Source organism: Cebidichthys violaceus, unplaced genomic scaffold (genome assembly GCF_023349555.1).
Source record: "Cebidichthys violaceus isolate CVI_PGR_0920_01 unplaced genomic scaffold, fCebVio1.0.p SCAF_1, whole genome shotgun sequence".
In the NCBI taxonomy this organism is placed as follows: Eukaryota; Metazoa; Chordata; class Actinopteri; order Perciformes; family Stichaeidae; genus Cebidichthys; species Cebidichthys violaceus.
In genome coordinates, this window is record NW_027176262.1 from 7,754,785 (window position 1) to 7,779,477 (window position 24,693).

General features: G+C 41.1%; 1 protein-coding gene across 1 annotated transcript; it reads left to right on the top strand.

The window, feature by feature from the left end:
* Positions 1 to 4,691: 4,691 nt before the first annotated feature.
* Positions 4,692 to 20,924, top strand: LOC137871159 (sodium channel subunit beta-4-like). Its single transcript, XM_068708807.1, has 5 exons — positions 4,692 to 5,595; positions 13,550 to 13,713; positions 13,980 to 14,199; positions 14,380 to 14,509; positions 15,429 to 20,924. Exons 1-5 carry the CDS (start codon positions 5,502 to 5,504, stop codon positions 15,517 to 15,519), a joined length of 699 nt encoding a protein of 232 aa, XP_068564908.1. The 5' UTR covers positions 4,692 to 5,501; the 3' UTR covers positions 15,520 to 20,924.
* Positions 20,925 to 24,693: the final 3,769 nt, after the last annotated feature.

A 24,693-nucleotide genomic window follows, 5' to 3' on the forward strand; every position in this document is an offset into this window, starting at 1 on the left:
ATCTGTCCATTATCTATACCTGCTTCTCCTGTTCAAGCCTTTCCCAGCTCACACTGGTCAAGAAGCAGGGAACACCACTGTGTATCACCAGTCTGCTGCAGGGCTGACACCTATAGCAAGCAACCATTTACAACTACAGGCAATTCAGAGTCCACTAGCGGTTTTTTTCACGGTGGTAGGACACTGACAAAGCAAAGTGGACACATGCAGCTCCACACAGAAAGGCCCCAGCAACTCCGTTTAAAGCCTTACATCAGAGCATCAGAGTTTTGACTGCTCTACAGTATGCTCATGCTTTGACACTATGTATGTGAGCAGTAACAAATCTCAAACCCAGGAAGCCAAGCTGCACTCTGATCTCATCATGGGGGGGACAACCTGGAACTGCTCCACTGAGAGTCAGCCAGAGGTGACTTTGTGAATGTAGACTATGTATTTTCAGCTTTTGCAGACAAATGGGATTCATTTTGGTTCTGAACTGTAACCCAGACAAAAAAAAACTAATTTGGTGTCCGCCCTGCGCGCGGACACCAAATTAGTGCAAGGCTGTCTATAACACATTAAACAGGATTTTACAAATCACAATCATTTCATCTGTTTTTGCAACAATCGCGAGGTATTTCAGGTGACAAAAGATCTACCAGCTGTGCGTTTGCATGTATTTGATTGGCTGGTTCAGTTCCGGTCCAGCAGTGCATTGCAGTAACAGTTGAGCCCGGTTCAAATTTTTTTTTCTGGATTACCCTGCATTTTTTTTTTTTTTTTGCTAGAGCTTGTTTGCACCCTCACTGCGTCAGCCCTGTGGCCTCATTCTTATACATGAAGGGGTCTAATATTTTACATGCAGTGCTGTTGTTCAAACACGGTTAAAAACAATGATTCATTGATAATCACATTAGTTTACAGACAATATGTGTCACTTCAGATAACTTAGGTGCTATAGTAAAATAGGCCACTGCGCAGACTGTCAATTTTAACCACAGAGTGGGACCATAAATGGAATGCACATTTTTTTCGTATATTTTTTCAAGCAATTGAATTATGAGTTGTTGAAGTTAAGAATTCATTACTACATTACTACCGCCGTAGATTTCGTAGTTTCCATCCAAAAAAAATATTCAAGACAAAACCATCAAAACAATTACTAAACAAAATCAGTCAATGATTAAATTGCAAAGTGTGCATTCAATAAGGACTATGACACATTTCATGCACTTCAAGAACGGTGTATCGAATTATACAAAACTTTATTGTGACTATATAAAGCCAGTGAAACGGCAAGTAGTAATAGAAGAAGAGGAAGAAGAAGACAATATGTAAGATACCTAATAAGTGTATTTAAACTTTCTAGTTGCAGTTAAACTACGCGCACACACACACACACACACACACACACACACACACACACACACACACACACACACACACACACCAACCCACAGACTTTGAGATCTTTTTTAACATTTTTGTACTTAAATCTTTTCCACATCAAGCCAACGTCTTGCCAACATCAAGCAAATCATATCAGTTTCAAACTAAAATCCAACTCCAAGCCATGAGACCATATAAGCACAACAAACTGTGAGGCTGAAAGCCTCCAACACAAATTCTCCCCCAAGAGGCCGGCTACATATTCTGCACAGGTGTGTACTGCAGACCTGCTCTTAACTTTAGAGAGGACTTACCTTTTATTAATGGTCCTTGTTCCTCACTGACGGAATGATGGACGGAGAGACATAAAAACAGTATCACAAACCGCGGGGACAAAACAGACAGGAAAAAGAGAGGAATGGGACGCAAAGACAAGAAGAGTCAACAAGAGAGTAAGAGGCAGTCGCCAACATTTACAAAGCAACAAAAATATGAAGAACTGATGAGGGGAAAGAAATGAAGAAAGTGTGAGGGAAAAATAGGAAGGACAGATGAAAAGGAGAGGTAGAGAGAGGCCCGCCCCACTTGTCCTCCTCCACTCAGGATGCTTTCTGAAATCTGCTCACTCACCGGCTGGTGCAAAGAGAAAGAGAGCGATATGGAGAGTAGGGGGGGGGTTGGAGCAGGTTGAAGTAAGGGGTGAGGAAAAGGTTAATCAGAGTGGGAAGTGAAAGTGGTGGGAAGATGAAGGTATGGAGAGAGAGAGAGAGAGAGAGAGAAGATACGGGCTGAGAGCTGAGTGTCTCTCAGTAGCTGTGCTCGGACCGGCTCAGCTGTGTGGCTTCACTGCAGCATTTCGCTGCCCTGGCCGTCCAAGAAACAGATCCTCCACTCTCCCCCTCCCTCCGCCTCTCATCTCACCTCCCTCCGTTGCCTCCTGTCATCTCTCCTCCCCTTGCTCCTGTCGCCCCCCACCCCCTTTCTCTCCTTCTCCCCTGTACGCTCTTCCCATCTTTCCTCCCCTTGAACTTCTCTTTCCTCTTACCCCTCCTGATCCCTAACACTCTCCTCTCCTCTCATCAGTGTAATGTCCTCTTTTGCTCCGCCTCCCTTCTATACACAGAATCCAAGGTCACCCTGTCCAGAGGCAGGTGTGTGTGTGTGTGTGTGTGTGTGTGTGTGTGTGTGTGCGCGTGTGACTATGTATTGGTGTGCATATGCACACCAATGCATATGTACGTATCACGTATGTACGTATCACTGCATGTGTGCATTCCATTCCCCCTCTCCTCATACGTATATGCGTGTGTATTTATGTATTTGCCTCTAGCATCCACTGATGTATTTATCTACATGGAGCTTGCTGCATTATGGTACGTATCTCACCCATCTATCACTGTCTTCCCCCCCCCCCCCCTCCCCCCCCACACACACACACACACACACACACACACACACACACACACACATACACACTACAACCTGGTAATGACAGTACCTGACATGTGCATGTGTGTGTGAGTGTTAAGGTCAAGCATCCAAGCAAAATGCAGGAAATGAAAACTGGAAAGGGGTAAAAGAAATCAGGAACAAGACATGATATACATATATTTGTTGTTAACATTTTTTTTTTCTTTGCACTGTGCTAAAATATGATATATGTATAAATAAAGTAAATAGTAGATAATAAAGTTCTCGCTGGCAGTACAGATAAATATGGTGCAACCGCAGCCACACTAGAGAAAAAATAACAATAAAGAAAACAGAATGAAAACTATAGCACCAAGGTATATGTTTAAGCTAGGACAGGATTCAAGCATCTGTAAACTTGTGGGGGTTTGTATCAGCAATAGAAAAAAAAATGTTTAAATGTCCTCGCATCTTGTTATTCTGTTCCTGCAGCCTGACAAGCAGCACGGAGTGACGATGTAGTGGGTGTGCTGAGTCTGAGGTGATTGTGGTTACTTTGAGTATGACTAATCGGATGTATGAATAATTTTCTGTGATATGTGGATGGACCAAGGGGTCAATTATGTTCCACAGTAAAGTAGGTGGTGGTGGTGGGGGTGGGGTTGTACATGCAGTGCTAGCAGTTAACAGATGAGGAACAGTCCCCTTTGCCATGCCTGTGCAAGTCTACAGTGTGTCAAAAGTCAGTTCATCCACCAAGGTCCAGCAAGGTATTTGCACTCTTCAATCTTTTTAGCAGTTACACTAAAAGTGCCCTGCAACAAGCAAAGGCAGATAGATTCCCTTGCTTGCTAATATTAGGTTGTACTTGTACACGTTTGAGTGAAATGGGAAGTTGGATTCGATATATAAAAAACGGGCCACTGACATTGGTGATGACACTGTTGATGTGTCGCTCAATGTGCGAGGAAGTCATGAATCCTGGGAATGAGGTCAGACTGCACATTAAAGTTGTGGACTTTGGTGATCCTTCACTGCCGCTGTGTTGTGTTGAAGGCTAAACTAGATTGTGTGCTGTCCTGGTGGTTCCATGTGATTGACATGTTACTGCACCTATGCGCCTTGCAGGCAAAGGCATATCAACTGAGACCAGTTTCTGAAGGTAGTCTGTGACAATCTGATTGAAAGCCAAAGAACATACGTCAAGGCCAGGTCTTTACAGTACAGTCACGTTTGCTGATTGTAAAGGTTCCATGAACAGACGACGGAGGATAGGCTGAGCTCTGGTCCACAGACCTCAAAGGATGCTGTCTGGGCCTTTTGCCCAAATTGGCTTGCATCGGTACAGTTTTTGGCAGTTGCTGGTTTGTAGTCAAATTTACCAAGCAAATAATTTCAAAAAACATCTACAAAAAGCTCTGTGTCATGCAAATAGTAAAGTCAAAATTAATTAAATTAAAATACACAGGCCCGTGCTTGTGTACATGCACTGCATATGTTGTGCCTTAGAACAGTAATGCAATACCAAAAGGTTTCTACTCAATGGTGTTGCTGTTATGTTTTCATTTCAAAACAAGCCCTTCCAAATACGTACTTTCCTACTGTAGAACTGAAGAGGGAACAAGAAAGAGATAAAACATGACATCTTGCCAATGTATTAGCCCACCAAATCGAGAGTTTAGTAGGAGCATGAAATGTGAGACGCATGAAAGTGGAGACAGGCATAAGGGATGCAGTGAAGACGGGGGTATGTGGTCTATGGGTGAAGCACCCAGCACGTGTCCGACTCTGAGACCCTCTTGAGTAAGGCTGACTCAGCCTTGCTGCGCTGGGTGCATGTGTGTATGTGCGTGCATGTGGCAGCAGTTATCGCCCCCTGCCTCCCCCTCGCCATTCCACTGTATCCCCTCCTTCCCTCTCTCTCACTCTCTCTTCGCCTCTACCGCTGCAGTACCTCTCCTGCTCACTCCTCCCTGCGCTGGCCGGGGAGACACGCGCTTTCTGCTTTTCTTGCCTGGCTGCTGGCTCTGCTCCAGCATCCCACCGTGCCTCTCTCGTGCGCTCTCCTCCCCACCTCCAGCCTATGTCTCCTCCTGTGGGTTTTGCCAGCCAGCCTGCTTCCCTGGCTGCTGCTGCTGCTGCTGCTGCTGCTGCTGGAGCAGTGGAGCTGTCTGACACCACACTGCTGCGCCGCTACCTCTCTGCATCGCTTCTCCTCGCTGCTTTACGCCTCACACTCTCCCTCGCTGGATAATCAACCACTGAGTCTGAAAGAGACAGCGACAGAGGACAGGAAGGGAGGGAGAGAGACAGAGAGCCCGCACTCTTCATTCAACTGCTGCATTCTTCAGTTTGCATTTGCCTCTGCTTCTCTGGCCTGCTTGGAGTGCAGCACAGGGGAACAACTGCTCGGTAGAGAACTCCCTGAAGGAATTTATCCTTCTCTCTTTGCGCTTCCTCCCTCTGTTCATTCCTGGGACAGAGTGCAGAGGAGGAGAGAAGAGGGAGGGACTGAGAGCAGGACTTCAGCTGCACAGCTCAGTGTCCCGCCTTGCTCCAGAGACACATGAGACAAACACACACAAAGACACATTTGCATAGATTGGACACAGTTCAGGCCGACCAGACTGGCAGACGGGGGACAGATTGACAAAGGCATACGTTCTGTAAACACGCGTAGACAGACACGAACATAGACAGACGGACAGACAAGTGGTGTCATGGCGTCAGTGGACAGCACCGGTTCAAGTGTCTCTGGTCGGCTGAGATCAGGGGATCTACTTCACACTGGTCTGGCAGTTGCACTGCTGCTCGGTGAGTTCTACTTCTCTCTGTACCTTCAGCTGCCCTGTCATTCCTCACTCTTCCACTATATCTCAACATTACACAACAACATTGTACTTCTTTTCTCTGTATAACATTTTCATACCACATGTCTCATGTTGTCTTTACACTTCAACTTGTTTTCATGCCCTCTTCACCTTCTTCCCTTTTGTTTAAGTATTTTCTATGCGGCTCTAGGTGTGTGGTTCACAGCTTTCACAGTAAATCTATACTTTTCTAACTATTCTTTTTTTTTTTATTACTCCACAACAACATCAGCTTTTCTATCACGTCTGCCTTGGCTCTCCTGTCTCATCATTCTCTTTCCACATCTTAAGGCTAAAATGTATGGTTATGTCACAGGTGATGTTTACTTGTTGCTGTGCTGAGGGCATCAAGGTCAATATTTAACATCCAACTCTTGGCCGTTCTGAATTGGACTTGCGATTGCTGAGCTGAATGAGTGACTCACTAGATGCCTCTTCATACCTGTATTTAATATGGTAATATCTTCAGGAGGGAAATTGCTAAAATGGAAAGAATTAAAAATGTAGAAAAACATATGCCTCTAAGAGTACATAAAAGCATTTGTTATAGCTACAGTTATAACTTGTGTGTGTGTGTGTTATGGGTGGGGGTGGGGGGTTGTAGTATTACTGGTAGTGACGTAGTGGTGCGGTGCAATGGTGATTTGTGCTTTTGCTCATACACTCTGCCTCCTCATCGCCAAATGTACTCCTCTCTCTCAGTTGTTTTGAAACTTAGCACAGTTGAGCCTTAAGACACAAAAACAAGACCAAGGGGTTTATGTTAAGTACTTCATTTAAGTGCTACCCTTAGGTAAGGTACATCAAATTATGATATTTCATATTATGTTGATCTTAAAGTCCACTCTACCCCCAAAAATCTCATGCAGAAATATTTTCAAGGCTAGCAGATTTTTCTGCTCTTGCAATTGTTTACTTTCATAAAATATATAATATATAAAACATTTCACAAATATATTGCTGTTACTGATTGTTACTGAATTCACACAGTTTATGTTGTCCAGTCAAGACATTAAGAAAAAAGTATTGCATTTCAGTCAACATAAGTCCTAGTTGAGCATTTGTCATTTATCACACACAAAATGCTTGTACAAGGTCACTAGATGAGATGATGAAAAGGAAGAACATTTGTGACGAACACATAAAAATAAAATAAAATATAAAGGAAGAAAATACAGGTTATGGTCATCGGGTCATACAAAAGTGTTGAAAAGAGCTAAATCCAACACCATCTTGTCATTGCACCATCATTAACACCATCTTGTCTTGCCACACCATGTGACAGTTTACCTGTAACATTTTGACATAATGCTTTACTAAGGATGAATGAAAATCACACTTACTGATAACTACATGTGACCCATTTGGACTCCAACTGAGAACACTGAAAGAAGACTGGGGAGTTCTCTTCCGTAGTGTGACTCACATCAACAAGATAGCTGTATTACTTTGAGTACATTATACAGTAGCCCACATTCCAGATTTTAGAATTTTTAAAGAGAGAGATTTTATTTGGCAAAGTTGTCAAAAGAACTCAGTAATCCTGCTTCATCACGCAGGTAACAAAACATGTGTTTTGAGTGCTTTGTTGTCTTTGGTTGTATAGTTTATTATAGTGTGGCGTTGGATGCTAGTCTGTATATTTAGTTGTGTTGCTTCACCCTTGGGCTATTTGCTGTTGTAATTAGTAGGTCACCTTCTTTTATTCTGTTCTTAATTGCTACGAGATCTGGTAAATCCGATGCAGTTGAGGCAAGATAAGGAACCAGTAGAACTGTTACCAGAGAGTTAAACGGTAATGGTGTACAACCCATAGCAGCATGACATTTACATCTTGCAGACCAAATAAGGGCTGGAAGGTAAAAAAAAAAGCAACACATTTAACAATCTCTGGTGTGCTGTAAGTGTTTTACAGTAACACACTCCTATATAGAGCTCTATATTTGAAATGATTGATCTAAAAACAAACCAGGTCCCAATATGGTCCCTTCCCTATCATCAATAAATCACCATCATTCCCTCATTTTCTGTTGTTGACCTTCTTAAGACCTTGAACCAAACTCATTTTGTGGAAGCCATCTTTGGGAGTCAATCAAATAACAATTCATAGGTTCTGATTTATTAAGGTGGTGTCTTTCCATTTTTTGCAGTTCTTCAGTTTGACCTTTGATTATTACGTCCACCATGTAGTGATATCATGATAAATCAGATTTACCCCTGCTGCAATTGCCATCTCATTTGTGGCAGTGTTGTCCATCTCCATTCTCCAACATGACAGTACTTAAAATCACTATCTCTATTCTGCAATTTTCTATGTTATACAGCACATGGTTATGCATCCTTATATGCCCATTACACATCTGTTGAAATGTCAAACCAACCATTTCACATCTTTAATTCATTTCCTTTGGAATTACATTCCTTTTCCAAAACATTGCAGCAATCTCTTTCAACAGAACCATTTGAAACAAAAATAAAGCCAGGGAAAATACAAATGAAACAAAACCCCAATCAAAGCCAGATGTGGAATAAAGAGAAAATAATGTATATATTCAAATATTTGTAAAAGTCCTGGCCTTTAAACTACTCAACAACTCTTTTGATACCATGGCCAGAGATATGTGAAACATGACAGTAACTTGATGTCAGTCCCATCCAAAGACTGCGATGCAATTTCTATGGGATCCAGATGAGCTAGCACTAACGTGTTTTCGTCATACGTAACCTGGGGCATTCGCGAGCTCCTCGGATGATGAAAGGCTGCGGTCACTTTCAAGATCAACACGGCTAACGTTTCAACCTACAATTCAGGGGAGCAACTCCATACAGTCATTAATAGACATACCGTTAAGCTGTCTCAGTAACCAGGATAAATTGGCAACTAAAGAATTAGGACAACCCAGACCAGATTCAAACATCAAGCAGGTATCTACAAAGCTGGGGAAACCGTATAACCAGGAATTTTTGATTTGAGCAAAAAAAGAGGCTAGGAGGATGCTAACTAGCTAACGCGTGTGCCGCTACCGCTGCATTCTGTTCCATCATGATGGCTGAGTTAGATGAGAGGGCAATTAATCCTTTTGCTGCTTTGAAAGAGAGACAAGCAAAATGTCAATACAAGTGACAAATGTCTTTTAAATAGTGACTTATTTAACATCCCAAATAGTTGAATTGTAAATCGTTTTATTCGTTGCAACTATTCATCCCCAGTGACACTGCTCTTTATTCTGCTCTATAAAGTAATTGCCTTTACATCTAAAGGTGAATTCTTTTGTTATTTAGCATGAAGGGTTTGCAAAAAAAGTCATGTTTTGTACATGATAACAAAACGTTGTACAACGGTTCAACCAGACTGACAACTGAAAGAGACAAAGATCATCAGAGCAATGGTTGAATAACAATAGAAGAAATCATCAGTCATTTGTATAAGAAACTGGTAGCTTTGATTTAAACAGGAACAGCTTCCTGTTTCAGTGTCAAGTGTTTCACAATAAAGCAGCCTAGAACAAACTGGAATTAACAGGCAATGTGTTGCTTTAGCAAAGCTCTTTCTCAAACTTAACAATAGAAATAGGTTAGTCTAGGGTTAACACTGTTGGAATATCAGCTTAATAAATCACAGTTTAAACCTCTTCGATCTGACCACTGAGTAGACTGAAGAGGGCCCTAAAAAGCTTTTCTGTGATTGAAAACAAATTCAACATCCAAGATCCAACAGTATTCTTCCCTGTCATGCAACACTATGGGGGCATTGAGTAAATGGAAGTTTGAATTATTTCATTCATTCTGTACAATATGTAGCCTCTAGCTGACCTAGGTTAAATCACCCATTGACCTTCGCCATCCACGCAATAATTCACCCCCCCCTCCCGGGAGCCGCCACTGTTCATCATTCACATAGAGAGGCCACTGATATTACAAGCCCTCACTGTAACAGACAAGACTCAGAGCTCGGATTACTTAACGGACCAAACACACTCTTCTGAAAACAAAGGTTCCAAGACGTTCAAAGATATGCGAACCCACTATCGCTTCAACCCACCGACATTATACCCCTTTCATCCTCTTCACTCTAAGGTGCCATACGTTAACACACGGGATTATGCAACACATTTTCTTATAGAGAATAAACAACAAACAGCAGAAAGAGCAATGAGGCAAACAGATTCAGTGCAGCTCCGGTTATAGCACAGCAGTCGGTATCAGTAGTTGCCGTGTAAATGTGATAATTGTACTGCATGTTGTTGCTTGTTTGCGTGGCTATCGTACTACAGAAGTGTGTCTGTATGTGCAGTGTAAACGTGACCCAGCCTTGGCCGCTGTGGATTTAGTTACTTAGCTGCTGTTGTAATTCTCTGCCCTGCTGTTACTTTACTCACCTTGAAGAGGACGTCTCACTACCTCTCCATCCCCCGTGACCCCTTCCATCACTTCCTACCCACTGCACCACCTTCATTACCCCTGCTCCGCCATTCATCTCTATCCCCCTTTCCTGTTCACTCCCTTCCTTCTCTCTCACCCTTCCCATCACTTGTCCCGCCCTCTTTTTCTCTGAGAGGTAATAGTGTCCTCGGTCGGGTCTCTATGGGTTCACTCAGAAACACATTAACCCTTCAATCTGTGGCCTACTTAAAAAAAGAAGAAAAAAAAACCTCACCTTCACAGTCAGCCAAGGACACACACGCTTGCAGTCAGTTGCTTTTCCTCCCATAAGTGAATCAGATATTGATGTTTCCCAACTGGGACAAGAGGTATTTGATAGTGGAGCTAAAAATATCATACATTCCATTACTCATGTACACTCAAGTGCATGCGTTGATACCGTAGGAACAGACCACACATGTACCACACACATGCACAACTTCACTGGTATTGTATTATTACAGTGTGTGCATTTATGGGTGTTTGTCAGGACAAGCTGAAAACATTTGAGAAGAAGAGGAAGGGGGCGGAGGGAAAGAGGATAGTAGAGAGCAGAGGTGTTGAAGGAGGGAGGTGTGAAATCTATTTCTAGGCACGAGGGGGGACACTCCTCTCAGATATGTAAAAGATCACCGTGCTTTCACAATGCGAGAGCCATAGAAGGGAGATTCTCCCTTGTTTTCTCACTTGTTTTCGCCTTTGTTTTCCTTTGCACCATTATTCTCACTGGAGCACTTGTTTACAGACCTTGCTCCATGGCACTGTGCCAGTACTTATTGATAGAAGATACAATATTATTAATTAATCCACTTAACGGTGATTCAGACAAGCAGCCAGCAACATAAAACATTTCAAACCTTTCAGCTGGCATCGATGACACAAAAAAAACACACAAACATACACAGACCGGCTCCCCACATCTCTCCTCTATCTATTTAGTTATAGTGTCCCTGAGGAAAACATTCTGAGAGCAAGTAAGACGGAAATATTGAGGGAAAAAAAGAGAGCGAGCGCAAAAGTGCCCAGTGCTGCGAAAAAAAAAGAATCGTAAGAGCCCATTAAAAGAGAGCAAAACCAGAAACAGAAAAGTACAAGGAGAACCCAAGTGGCCTGAGTTGCTACTGAAAGTAAAGGAGATGAGTCAAGACTACAGAGGAGAGGTAAAAATATCGGATGTTAGAAGACAAGAGGAAGGAGGTGAGACTGAGAAGAAAAAGAAAATTCATAAAACTGAAAGTACAACCAAACCATATACACTGAAATACCTTTAGTGCATAATTATGTATTTTTAACGCAACATTCCATGATTTAAAACTGTATTGCCACATGAACCTGACAGGCACCAGAAAGTTGTCACTATTAATTTCTTTCTGAGTCTGTTCTCATGTGCACAAATGTATCCAGTTTGTTACTCTCCTGAACTATATGATACTTTACCGACCAGACAGTTATTGAAAAGTTGAGTTAAATTCATGCACAGCACAGTTAATTGCTGAAATCTGTGGTCTGTTCACCACTTATGATCAATTCCCCGTTGATTACCAAATCCTCATGTACCGAATTAGCAATTTATTTGGTGATCAAGTCGGGGTTGGCTGCATTCACATATTTGCTTTTACAGCCTTGTTGCATTCGGTTCAGCACCACTGGGCCTAAAGGATACGAGACAGAGAAAAGACAAAGGAGAAAGAAAGAAAGGAAAACACTAATGAGATATCCACTTGCTTACTATATCATCCTCACCCATTACCTGATCAAGACTTTTATGTTGATTGCAAAGAACACTAGGCCCGCTACACACGGCATTACATTCGGAATAACTAATGACCGGTTCTTTTTTTTTTCCAGCTGCGACAGTGACGCTGGTATTGTTTTCACCTTGTGAGTCTGTGTATGAGTCATCATGGCAAAATGTGGTCCTGGAGACACATACCGTAGCAGGAACAGGTGTATAGTCAAGATCAAAATGAAGACCAAGTTTGAAGATGGGTGTGGTCTGAGCAAGGGTGTTTGAAGTAGTGGGGAAGGGGCCATTGGTCGCCTTTACGCCCCTGGCCAGATTTGGTGTGGCGACTGGTGGGATTGCAAAATTGTCTCTCGTCTCTCGTCCCTCAAGTGTGTTTGATTTTTGTTCTGTTCTCTGGTCCTTGTGTTATGATACTGGAAGTGTTTGTTGTCCTTCTATATACATATTTAACATCCACAGTTGCACTTGGTATTGGGCAACTTAATCACAGTGAATTGCCTATCGCAGAATGGCAGTGCCAAAAACTGGCTATTTATCTCAACTTCAAAAGTGAGCGCCCGAAATGATTACAGTGTGTCCAGAGCAGTTAACACCCAATGTGCTAAAGTAAACAGGGATTTCATCCAAAAATGACTTGAGGGATTCCGTTGTAATGAGGTTTTGTTATCACTGATGTCTTCACAGAGCTGCAAAGCCTGCGGTGCGAAATTTTTATATAGATGGCAAGTTTCTCACAAACGCATAGGCATACATGTACTTTAACACTGTTTGCACCATGTCCAAATGCAATATGAGCCTGATCAGGTCAGTGTGTAGAAGAGTGTTTATAAATAGGCCCCCCGAGTGTGTGAGAGACACCAGAGCACAATCTGAGAATTACACCAGCTGTCACTGGAAAAAAAAAAAAAAACACAACATACCCGGCCCGGCAAGACCCAAATATCAAAACGAGATGAGCTGTCTCTTTTGAAAAATGAAAGAGTTACCATGTGTTTTCTGCTTTGCACAACAACGTCACATGACACCAATAATATTTTGTAATATTTTGTTTTGACTTGGGAGCATTTCTGTCACGCTGTCAGTTACCCACACAAGTCTTACACACAAACGGTAGCAGTGAATGCACCGATAGAAATGAATAATATATATCTATATATATTTTAGAAGTATATTTTTAATAGAATTCACAAATGCGCGACGTATTTTAAACTCTGATCACATTAACCATCAGAGGACAGATCTGAAAAGCAACGACCGTCAGCTGTCAATTTGCACATTTCACTTTATTTCGGAAGGCTGCAGTATTGATTATGGCTACATCATCAGCCATGAATTGAGTTTGAGTCTAGACTCGAGAAATCCAAACACACTAACAAAGAATAGTGAACACTGTTTAGGGGGGATAAGAAGACATTAGCTGTACTTACTGTAATATAAGCTACTTAACTTTGTAATGCCATTACTCATCAGTTGCACTCATCTTTTGCCGTAATAGCCCAGCCAAGTGAGCCAGCATACAAACATTACTTAATCGCCTGTCACTTATGCTCTAAAACATGGTTTTAAAGCAAAGTAACCTGAACTATAATTGACCCAACTTCTAACTAGAATGCATTGTTTTTGGTCCATACTGTATATGTGCCATACTATTTATTTTTTTTGTACTATCTTTTATGTGTTTTTTACGTTCCTGTTTTTTCTTAATCTTTTCCTTTCCCCCTTGGTTCAGGTGCATGGAGTGTTGGTGGACTGGAGGTCTCGACAGGTAAAGTGTCTCAACTTGAAGCACTTAATGGCTCCACGGTCCTGCTGCCCTGCACCTACTCCTCCTGCATTGGCATCAAAAACCTCTACTTCAACTGGCACTATAATGACAATGGAACCATGCAAAAGGTACTGTACACACACACACACACACACACACACACACACACACACACACACACACACACTCTCATGTGCAAGCATGAGCAACTTGGACATACTGTATAAACACAAAAACGGCCTTTATTGACCTTTTCTGTGATGCATGCCTTTGGCTCTTTATGTTAACACATGCTAATGTAGATCTTTGTGCATATGGAAATTGATCTGACTACCCATCTCTGTGTATCCAAGTACATATGTACATTTGTGTGTGTGTTTGTGTGTGTGTGTAGTTATGTGAAGCGGTGATTCCCATTGAGGGCGTGGAGCCCAAGGTCAGTGTGTACCATGAGCGTGTGGAGTTTGTCGGCTCCTCAAAGAGCAACAACATCTCCATCCTGCTGTGGAACATCACCTTCGAAGATGAGGGAGAGTACATCTGTTTCGCCAGGAACCCAAAAGAGAAGTACCGCAACCACAGTGCTGTCTACACTCTTATAGTGGTGGACCAAAGTATGTGACACATGAATGCATGCAGTGGCACGCACTTGGCACACAAAAAAAACACCTAGCTTTAGATTACACCTGCTTACAAGTGCTTGTACTTCAAGACAAATTCACAGTGTCTCGCTGCTGGTGTCTCATCTCACCCTTTCTCCCTCACAATGTCTTTCCCTCTCTCCCTCTTTCCAGTGAAGGAGGTTGACAATACTTTGACAACCATCATTGTCTCAGTGCTGGGTGGAGTCATTGGCTTAGCTATCATTGGCATGGTGATAAAGGCCTTGGTTGTCCACTTTCTGCTGAAGGATGATGAGAAGAAGTGAGTAGGTCACTGACTATGGTAATAACACTGGATGAAAAAGACAGAATACAGTTGATTGTTGACAGTAATATGCTTCTTATCAAACATATGACTGACTGTACTTGCCATATGGATGTTTTTAGTCAATTGCGCCATTACCTTTTTCATTAAATAAACAAATTTGATAGGAGAAAATGCCCAGATAATGACAGAAAAAGCCCCGCTCACATTGTGTTAGGATATGTATAAACAAAACAATGAATTAATTATAACATGACCTTCAGTAATGTCACTTAAGATTAAATTATGTATTTACTAGAGTTGTATTTGGATTAAGGAAATTAGAAATGCAGTTTAATTTTAAATCAGTCATCTTGACTAGGTTAATATGAGACTAGACTATTGTTGTCCATGTTAACGGGACATTTTCTACCACTTAGCAATAAATGTGTAACTCACACATATCATGCAGACATATCATCAATATAATATGCGGCTATTCAGTGTGACTGCAGCTTAGAAACACCAGACAGACCAGAGACGCCGGCCTATCTGGTCTGAAAAAGGAAGACAAGTGTCTTCTCTACTTCATCTTTTCACATCTATCACAATTGTTATGTCAGTGAGTTGCAAAGCAGACATCTACTGTATGAAATAATTATGATACATGCATGTACTCAAAATGTTGCACAAGTGGCGAGAGACATTAAGTTCTCGGATTTTAAGTTCTCCTTAGCTTTCAATTAACTTCTTTGATATGTGTTTCAGTAAAATCCTAATTACATGTTTCCAATTAGTGTCGAGCACAAGATTATTATTAGGGTCTGTGAGGGTGAGGCGATGTAAAAATCCCTGCAGTATATGTTGCCTTTATCACTTGTGTTTCCTCCCTCTGTGGGTGTTCATCTTAACCTTTTGGTTTCACTGTCCCCTGCAGCAAAGAGTGCCTGGTGAGCTCAGGGAATGACAACACAGAAAATGGACTTACAGGAGCCAAAGCAGACAACAAAGGGACACCAAAGGCATGAGTGAAATGCAAAGTACGTCCGTATGTTTGTATATATGTTAGACAAATGTACAAGCTCAGAGGAAGCGCTGTTACCAGTGGACTGTTTTATCTTACTAGCGGCTAATACAACATGTACATTTCTATTTTAAATCATGCTTGAGATTCGGAAAGTGTGGAATGTACATAGGCCTGGATCACTCTCTCAGCTACATGGCAGCCCATTTGTTACACAGTGTGCAGCCTGTGTTATCGACTTCTGCTCTCCTAAAACCTCCTAAAACACTTTCTCAACAGTATAGCCTCAAGTAAACTGTCTCTGCTCCCAAATATACTTGCTGTTGTCATACCCTCTTTACATCATCTTAGAGGAATAACTTTGCACCGAACAGATCCTCAGCTGTTCTTTTTTTCTTAGACCAAATTTCAATAATCAACTGCCACTCCAAAATACAGTTAACCAGTCTCAGTTGGCAAGCCACCAGAATGTTTCATTCTTCCATCTACAACTCAAAGTCAAACTTGGACCCAAACAGACCTAACCAGTGGGAACAAACACACCTCGATGCCATGATGAATTGCCATAATCTATGTACTGCCATGATGTCAACTGAAAAACAGGACAGAATACCCAAAACCAGAGGATTCTTCAACCAGAGTTTTGTTCATAAACGTAAGCCATTTTTCAGTCACAAAATAAATAGAATTTGCTGGTTAAAACTGGTAAATATACATATTTTTAACACTGCTTGTAAAATAGCATTTTAACATTTAAGGACCAGGTACCAATATTGTAGTAGGCTACTGACTGAACATGTGTTACTGTTCTTAAGATTAACAAAGCATACGTTGGTTTGCGAGAGTGTTTTTGAGGATTTTTTTTTTTTTCCCTGACCTTTTATTCCTGATCTGACCTTAAATACTGCCATTGCCAGCCGGAATCAACTTGCATGTTTACAGCAGGGTCCAGGTTTGACAAACTGTTGGGGTGTTTGGTTCATTGAGGCCAACAGTAGATTTTGATCAGCTACTTCATAGCTAAGGCTGACAACTGGGCTTTCTTAGGTGACTGAAGGATCCAGTTATGCACAGGTTTTTTTTTGTTTTGCTTTAGATGAAACACAGGTGCCTGTTCTGCTTCTGCTCCCTCTGCTGGTGGGAAAATAAAAAATAGAAAATGTATTATAAAAAAACAAAAACAACCCTAACCCTCATCCAAGACAATCCCTAGATGACCTAGCTCCCTAAAGAAATGAATGAAATTAATCATGCTGCTTCTGACTAATAACCAATGCATTTTTAGCATGTGCGCATTTTATATAACTGCATATAAGTATATGTTGTCTAGGACCACAGTACAGTAACATTTCTGTGTGTCTCTGTATGGTCCCATTTAACCCTTCACATCGCCTTCAATCAACTGAAGCTCTGTCAATGCTTGATAAACACCTCCCCACACTGCTCCAACTGTTCTTACCCTTTAAACCAGGTCAGAGTGATGGAAAGGTGAGTCTTCTTTTAGAGCGATGGCCTGCAAGTGTTTGTGGGAAAGAAAGGGTGAAAGGCATTTTACACTGAGCGCGTGAATCACACAATCGAACAACTCTGCTAGACGTTTTAAGAAATTGGCACTTTGCCCAGTGGCATATCGGCAGGATATACTGTAAGTGGGGAGAGCAAACGTAATGCAGTTCTCCGGATACCAATTCACTACCAGATTTCATCGCCTGTGTGCAGACTCTAACTGGCTACCTTCCAATACAAACTTGCTCTGAGAACCATAAGAAAACACTTTACCACACAAGTCTATTGATGCTGCCTCAGTAACGCAGGTAGCACAGCATTGGGACAGATCAGTGAAAAAGAATGTAAAGATTGTCAGGGAATAGATGTTTAATATTGTCCAAAAATAGTATATTTTAAGTCATTCTAAACATAATATTGAATATATTAATGTTATTAGCAAATGAATGTGTGAATATTCTTATAGGCCAGTGGTTCATTCTTTCTTTGCCAACTGTCTTATTTCATGTGACTCAACAACCAGCCAATATTTTCAGCGTTTTGCTCAAAGTTCAGTTTAGCCAACAATTACTGCTGTGACTGTATGGATTTTGGGCATTGAAGATAATAATAAGTTTGTGTTGGGTTTCTAAATAGTACTGGTGTCTTAGCACTAAAAAGTTCATTGGTAAGTACGGATCAACAAGTGATCTAGAGTGTGGAGGGAGCTGGGAGTAAATAAAGAAAATGAAAGAAAAGATGAATATGAATTTAGAACATGCTCAAACTAAACAGCTTGTAACAGGAAAATCAGAAGCCAACAAAGTCTCCATTATATCACTTCTGCATCTCGTGATTATCGTGAACGTACTTAGAGCTAAGATGCCAACTGGAAACTAGAACCCGCTCTCGATGCGCCTCTCGGTACGAGAGGTCATGTCTGTGAAGCTGGCAGACGTGACCTGCCACACCCTCACACATTGCTTGAATAGCTATGAAGGCTGAAAGCTACACACGAACATACGCACGCACACGCCTACACACACACTCACATACTAGGAGCCACTTTGATACCAGGGTGTAGTACGATGGCCTTGCATACAAACAACACAGCACTTTTCCACCGATCAGAGTGGCTGCACAAAACAAGAAATAATGGACGTGACTCAAAAGTCATCGCTCTTTTGTAACACATTGGGAGAGTTGACAAAATCCAACATTTTCAGGTTGTGTTTACCTGACAACGGTATTGTGTCAAAATGATTTAAGCATTGTCCGAATACATGTTTTGTCATTGGAACAGAGCTCTGTGACAAGATTTTATTTCATATTTTTCAAACCTCTGTCAACCTGCTGCCCTCTACAACTGGAGAGCATTTCCCCCTTTTTGCTTTCAATGGAAGCAATACGACAGACATCCGATTATGCAATAACCTGTTATAAGGCACTTTATAGACGTGTCTGGACTGGCTGTGATGGTAACTCTGTCTGTCCAAGGCACTGTTCATTGTACCGACATATGTATCTACACTGTACTCATGTACTGTATTTACTGTATTTCAGTTGAACTAATGCTTCGGCATTAGGTTCATACTGTATATTAGACAGGTTAATCTACTTTGGAAAACTGTAATGGCTCTTTACATTGTAACTGTGACTGTGCAGTGTTAGAAGTGATACAGCATCCTTGTTGTGTTGTAAAAATGTGAATGTTATGGATATAAGGAAGCACTTCACACACACACACACTCACTTGCTTCCTTGTCTGTCGAGTCTTGTGCAGATCCCTCTGTAAAGAGGATACATCCAAAGTCTTCCTGAAAGGAAAAGCAATATTGTGAAGTTGACCCTGTCTGTTTGTGCACTTTTCCTAATTCATACTTTTAACCCTTACAAAGCATAACAAACGGGTGGTTCAATGTCAGGATTGTGATTCATAACATGTATATTTGTGGATACAGCTCCCATTGTGTGGTCCCCTTTTTTCTGTAATCCCTTACTTGATTTTTTAAAAATGTTTTCTGGAGTGAAGCCCATTATTATAATATATATTCTTTGGGCGATTTTTTTTTTTTTTAATCTGTAACTATCATGGCTTTATTTCCCTGAAGTTACAAAGTGGAAAACCTCCATATGCCCAGCAAACCAGACAGGCATATGTGTGAAAGATAAACCAATGCTGTCTCATCTAATGCATTCTAGATCTAGTTGTGGAACCCTGTGAAATATTGGCTGTTTTAACTTATTTTTTTTATTTTATATTTCTCACAGAAGCCCCTTTGTACACTCTGACCTGCCTTGTCTTTATCTGTCCTGAAACCTGAGTCTTGAGGTTTGCCAACTGCTTGTAGTGATTGCTGCAGTACTGAGTCTGCCCTGTACAGTGTGGGATGCTTCTCTGCAGTGGTGCAGTGCAGCACAGTAAATACAGTAGGACTGCCACCCAGTGGTAGATGCCCAAATGATCTTCCCACTAGTGGAAGCTGATGAGACGTTCAATTTCAAAATGCTCATTTTGATACAGATCGAAATGACTGCATAATGAATTTATAAAATCATTGCTACAATTTCCATAGTTAAAACAACATAAACATAATAGGAATAGTGTTTAAATTGTTGCTAATTGCTTTAGATAATGCTATTAATTGTTTACAATTATACATATTGTTAACCCCGGTGCCCATTCGACATTTTATCTACATTTAAAAAAAAAAAAAAAAAGGGGTGATGTGTGTAAGTTTACACTAAATCTTTTAGGCAAAGGATACATGCAACAATTTGTACAAACATGAATCCTTTATCAAATTGCTCTCAGTGTTAGTGTTACTGTCACATTACTCACTAAAATAACGAAGCGTTCTGACTGACCACTATGATTACTCAGAGTTAGTATTGCTCTTACTGCCAGAGCGGCTGAAACTCAAACTGCCAATCCAAGAGTCTCACGTCTGCTGTTGTTACTACACTACTTACTACAATGACACATAACTTATTTAGTATACACCTACACTACAGTAATTATGTTGTATTACCATCTACCGCTCTATTAATGGTATTTCAGTACTAAAGTGTAGATGATATTGCTCTATACTACTTCTGTATTTCTAGCAGCTGAAACTCACACTGCCAAGCCAAGAGTCTGACGTCTGCTCTCTGTTTCCCACATTCCACACAAATCAAAAGATGTAAACACTGATCTAATGTCGGTGTAGTTCAGCAGAAAAGTCAACTTTACTACAATCCTGATTCAAGGGGATGATAAATAAAATATGTTGTAATGTTGGCACTAACACAATTGTGTTCCTTGTCAGAATTTGAAGAATTAGAATTGTCACAATCATTTGAACAAAGATAGTGAACTTCAAATTATTGTTAGCGATGCCAAACTGTGATGCATATTGTGACCTATTGTGTGTTAATATTAAATATTAAATAACATGCCTAGCAAACTGCCTCCTATAGTTCTTGAAAGATATCTTATAAACCAAGGCTAGCTAGCTGGAGATTTGAATTAGAAGCACAGGCTAACACTGACCTTCCCACTGCAGTCCTGCATTTTAAACAATTTTCAACAATATTCTAGCAGCTGTTAATGTTATCTAGTCTTAATCAAAATAACAAATTCGTATTTACACATTAAACACCATACACTAATGTTATACGAATTATAGTATTTTATAGTAAGTCGATAACTTGCAGCAAATTACTATATTTTGCTTACATCGGCACAGTCCGTTTAACACACACAGTAGACTTCTGCAACCCCAGGTTTCCTCGATCAACGTTCCTCTGATTATTCAGCTGTTTGTCTGTGTTTGTGACCATGTTGCTCATGCTCCCTTCATGACTATGCACCTCAACCTTTTGACTTGTTAAAAAAAAAAAATGCATACTGGAAATAAAATGTTTGAAATTCCCACAGTACTGTTGAGTCTCATTGTGTCTTTATCCACTCATTTACTTCATCCAGTTCAATAGCTGGTAAAGAAAGCAAACGCTCAAGTCTAGCTTTGGGTTACTCTGGCATATTAATTCAATGGGCTTCCTTGATTCCTGAAATACTCATTGTGGTACAACAGTGCAAATATCATCCAGGTTTGTGGTAGCCAGGCTTGTTCTACCAGACTATTCACTCACATAACCTGCAAGATCAGTACAATTTGTACTACCTTTATGGCCAAATCTGGTCTTTTGGGGAATACAGCAGTCTCCAGTATCTCCATTTAATGCAACAGAAAAAACTACAACTGCACAAACTGAGAATAGTTTCCAATGCAAACAAAAGTTGTCTGTATGTGAGATCTACTGACTTTTAAAATAAAAATAAGAGTGGAAAACCTCACTCTCACTGACATCCACTGTGGGGCCTAATGATCAGTAAAAAAAATAATTTAACATGAATAGGGCTTCCATGCTCACCAAAATTCTGACACATTTTCTGTGTATGATAACAGCCATTGACACAGAATTAATGGGTAAATTAATCTGCCCGGCACAAAAGGATGTCCGGGTGGGAAAGTAAATGATTTTAGCAATTGACAATTCAACATTTAGGTTCAAATTAAAGACCATATAGTTTTCAGATTATTGTAATCCTGCTCCACACAGCCATCTTGGGGAGGTTTCGTAGAATGCGGTAGGTGGTTTGTGCCCAGGGGGCAATTTCGGTCTACGGATGGCTTCCGCATTTGACGTGGTATTTTCGTGATGGCTAATACTTTGCATTTCCTTCATCAAATATAATGAAATAGAGCAGGTTGATAATGCCATGAGCAGATATACTACCATAAAGATGGCGAGAGGTGATAGCCAGAGGTGATAACCACTATGGGGACTGGCCGCCACAAATGTGATGCTGGTTCCCTGTGGCTCTGCAGTCACTTTGAATAACGTCAGTGTTACATTATGGATTAAGTAATAGCTAAACAATGATAGAAATATGTCATTTCCATTGTGCTTCCATGTCTGCGCTACAGTTACATTACAGTTTTTTTCCAATACTATGCACAAACCATGCAACAAACATAACGTTAATATCAAAATGCATCCTGCGTTCACCAAGTTTTTAAACATTCAATGCGTGTTTAAATTGACCCACCACAGGTTGTGTTCTCTATGGTTGTGTTACATTTATGTATGCAACTAACCATAAGATTGCCGTGGTGTAAATTCTGGTATGTGGGCATACAGTGTCTTAAGAGGGAGTGCACATGCCAGTTTATTTTTTTCAAAAACACGCCAGTTCAGGTACGTTTTGGTGCAAGAAGATTTTTGTTTTTCGAAAGTTTGATTTATCACAGAAAAAAAAGAAGAATACCTTCACACTCCTCCTGTAAATGATTTGCTGGCTCATCCCTGGCAAGCTTCAAATAGACAGAGATGCTTCTCATTTAGTCCCGGACCGGTTTCTTATCATCTCTTTCGTTGCAATGCCTGCCACAATGACACAAGTCTGTAGCAAATATAAATGAAACCGTTAAAAGTTCAGAATCAGAATCAGAAACTGTTTATTGCCAAGTACGTTACACACACAAGGAATTTGGCTTGGTGATTGGTGCAGCAGTAGCAATAGTATGACATAATTTAAAATAGAAAATATGAACATTTACAATAAAATATGGTAAACAAACAAATAAGAGTGTGTTAAAAAGTAAAGTGTATAAAGTGTCACGTGTATATTGAAAGAGAAAATATGTGCAAAAGTAAGAAATTGTCCTGGGGATGTAAGTGTCTGAGTCAGTCGGGGTCCTGGGCTTTTTTGATGAACCCAACTGCAGATGGAAAGAAACTATATTTGTGGCGTGAAATCTTGGTCTTGATGGACCGCAGCCTCCTGCCAGAGGGAAGGGACTGAAACAGTTTGTGTCCAGGGTGAGAAAGAAGGGTCAGCTAGAAACTTTCTTGCTCGCCTCAGATTCCTGGAGGCGAACAAGTCGTGGAGAGTCGGCAGGTTGCAGCCAATCACCCTCTCAGCAGAGCAAATGACACCGTGATGGAGGAGCAGAGGATGGACTCAATGATGGCAGTGTAGAAGTGCACCATCATTGTCTTTGGCAGGTTGAACTTCTTCTGGAGGCGGACTTATCCCCACCAATGAGAGTGGTGTCATCTGCGAACTTCAGGAGCTTGACGGACTGGTGACTGGAGGTATACAGGGAGAAGAGCAGAGGGGAGAGAACGCAGCCTTGGGGGGAACCAGTACTGAAGGTTCTGAGAGACTGAGACATGCTTTCCCAGCTTCACATGTTGCTTCCTGTCAGACAGGAAGTCAGTGATCCACTTGCAGGTGGAGTCGGGCATGTGCAGCTGGGAGAGCTTGTCCTGCAGCAGAGACAGGATGATGGTATTGAAGGCAGAGCTGAAGTCTACAAACAGGATCCTGGTGTAGGTTCCTGAGGATTCCAGATGCTGGAGGATGAAGTCCCACTAGCAAAAAGACCTCTCAATTCATGAAAGTTGAAAAGATTGTTAAAATGTACCTCAATAACACAATTTTGGTGTTACAATGTACAAGAACAGCAGTATAAGCAGTTAGAGTCTGCTGAATTTTAATTCACATCATATCCATATCAACCTCCTAATTACCAATTTTCAAATGCGGACTTGGTGTCATATTCTGCATGATGTTAAAGACCCACAGTTTCTGTGATAGTTAAGACAATCTAAATATGCAATATTGCATATGAAAAGTTTGGTCTACTATGTAAGCCAATTGCATCTTTCTTGTTGTGTCGCCATCTGCTGGATTTGACTAGTTTTGATCTTGGTTATATGTAGTATGTCCTACGAGGCTACCGTACTATGGTTAGATGTAAACAGGAAGTTCAATACAATATATAGTAAGTAATAGGCTCGTTCGAGATGTCCTGCGCCTCCCCTGGAAAGTGGAGGAAAGCATGCAGACGCAGCAGCAAAAAAACTACGTTCAAGTCGGACAGTTTTCAGCTGCCTTCAAAGAATAAACAGGAAGTCAAAGAAACAGTATCCCATCATGCCCTGGGTCATGCAGTCGGCGGAGAGCAACTGCGGCTCCTGGCTCTAAAAACTGTGGATTTATCGTTGACCACGTGCGCATGACGTCAGAGCAAGTCGGACACAAATCTAACCGAACAACTGTTAGCAGGACTGCATCTCCATCTCCAACGAGCCTATTGATACGAACACTTAATTTCGATACTTAATATCTTAAAAGAGTGCAATATAAATGCTACAAGTATCTGCTTCTCTGCAAACAGGCACACCTTCCCTTTTTATCAGAACATTGGCCAACAGCACTCATGTTTTTATTGGTTTCAGTGGCCAGTTTAATTTCTGTGGTTAGTTTAATACTATGTACTGTAGCTACATTTGAAGTAATGAACATTACAAAAGCGCGCCCTCTATTGACCAGCCGTCACTGCCAACATTACCATGAAGTTTATAAGTTACTCATTTTACTGAGTAGTATTGGTAGTTAGCTTTGAGCGCTAACTACCAATTCCGCAGAAACGTGGTTAGAAACAGGGGTGTTGTATTCTGCGGCAAAGGGGACGCATGTAAGTCACCGGTATGTATGTTTTTATTGTTAACATGTTATATGTTTGGCTCGGTATGTGCTATGTTTTTGTTTTGTTCGGCGTTTAAAACGTGGCCTTTATTTTGAATATGCACCACTGTCTAAATGAATCAAACTGTGTTCTTTGTGTGAACTTTT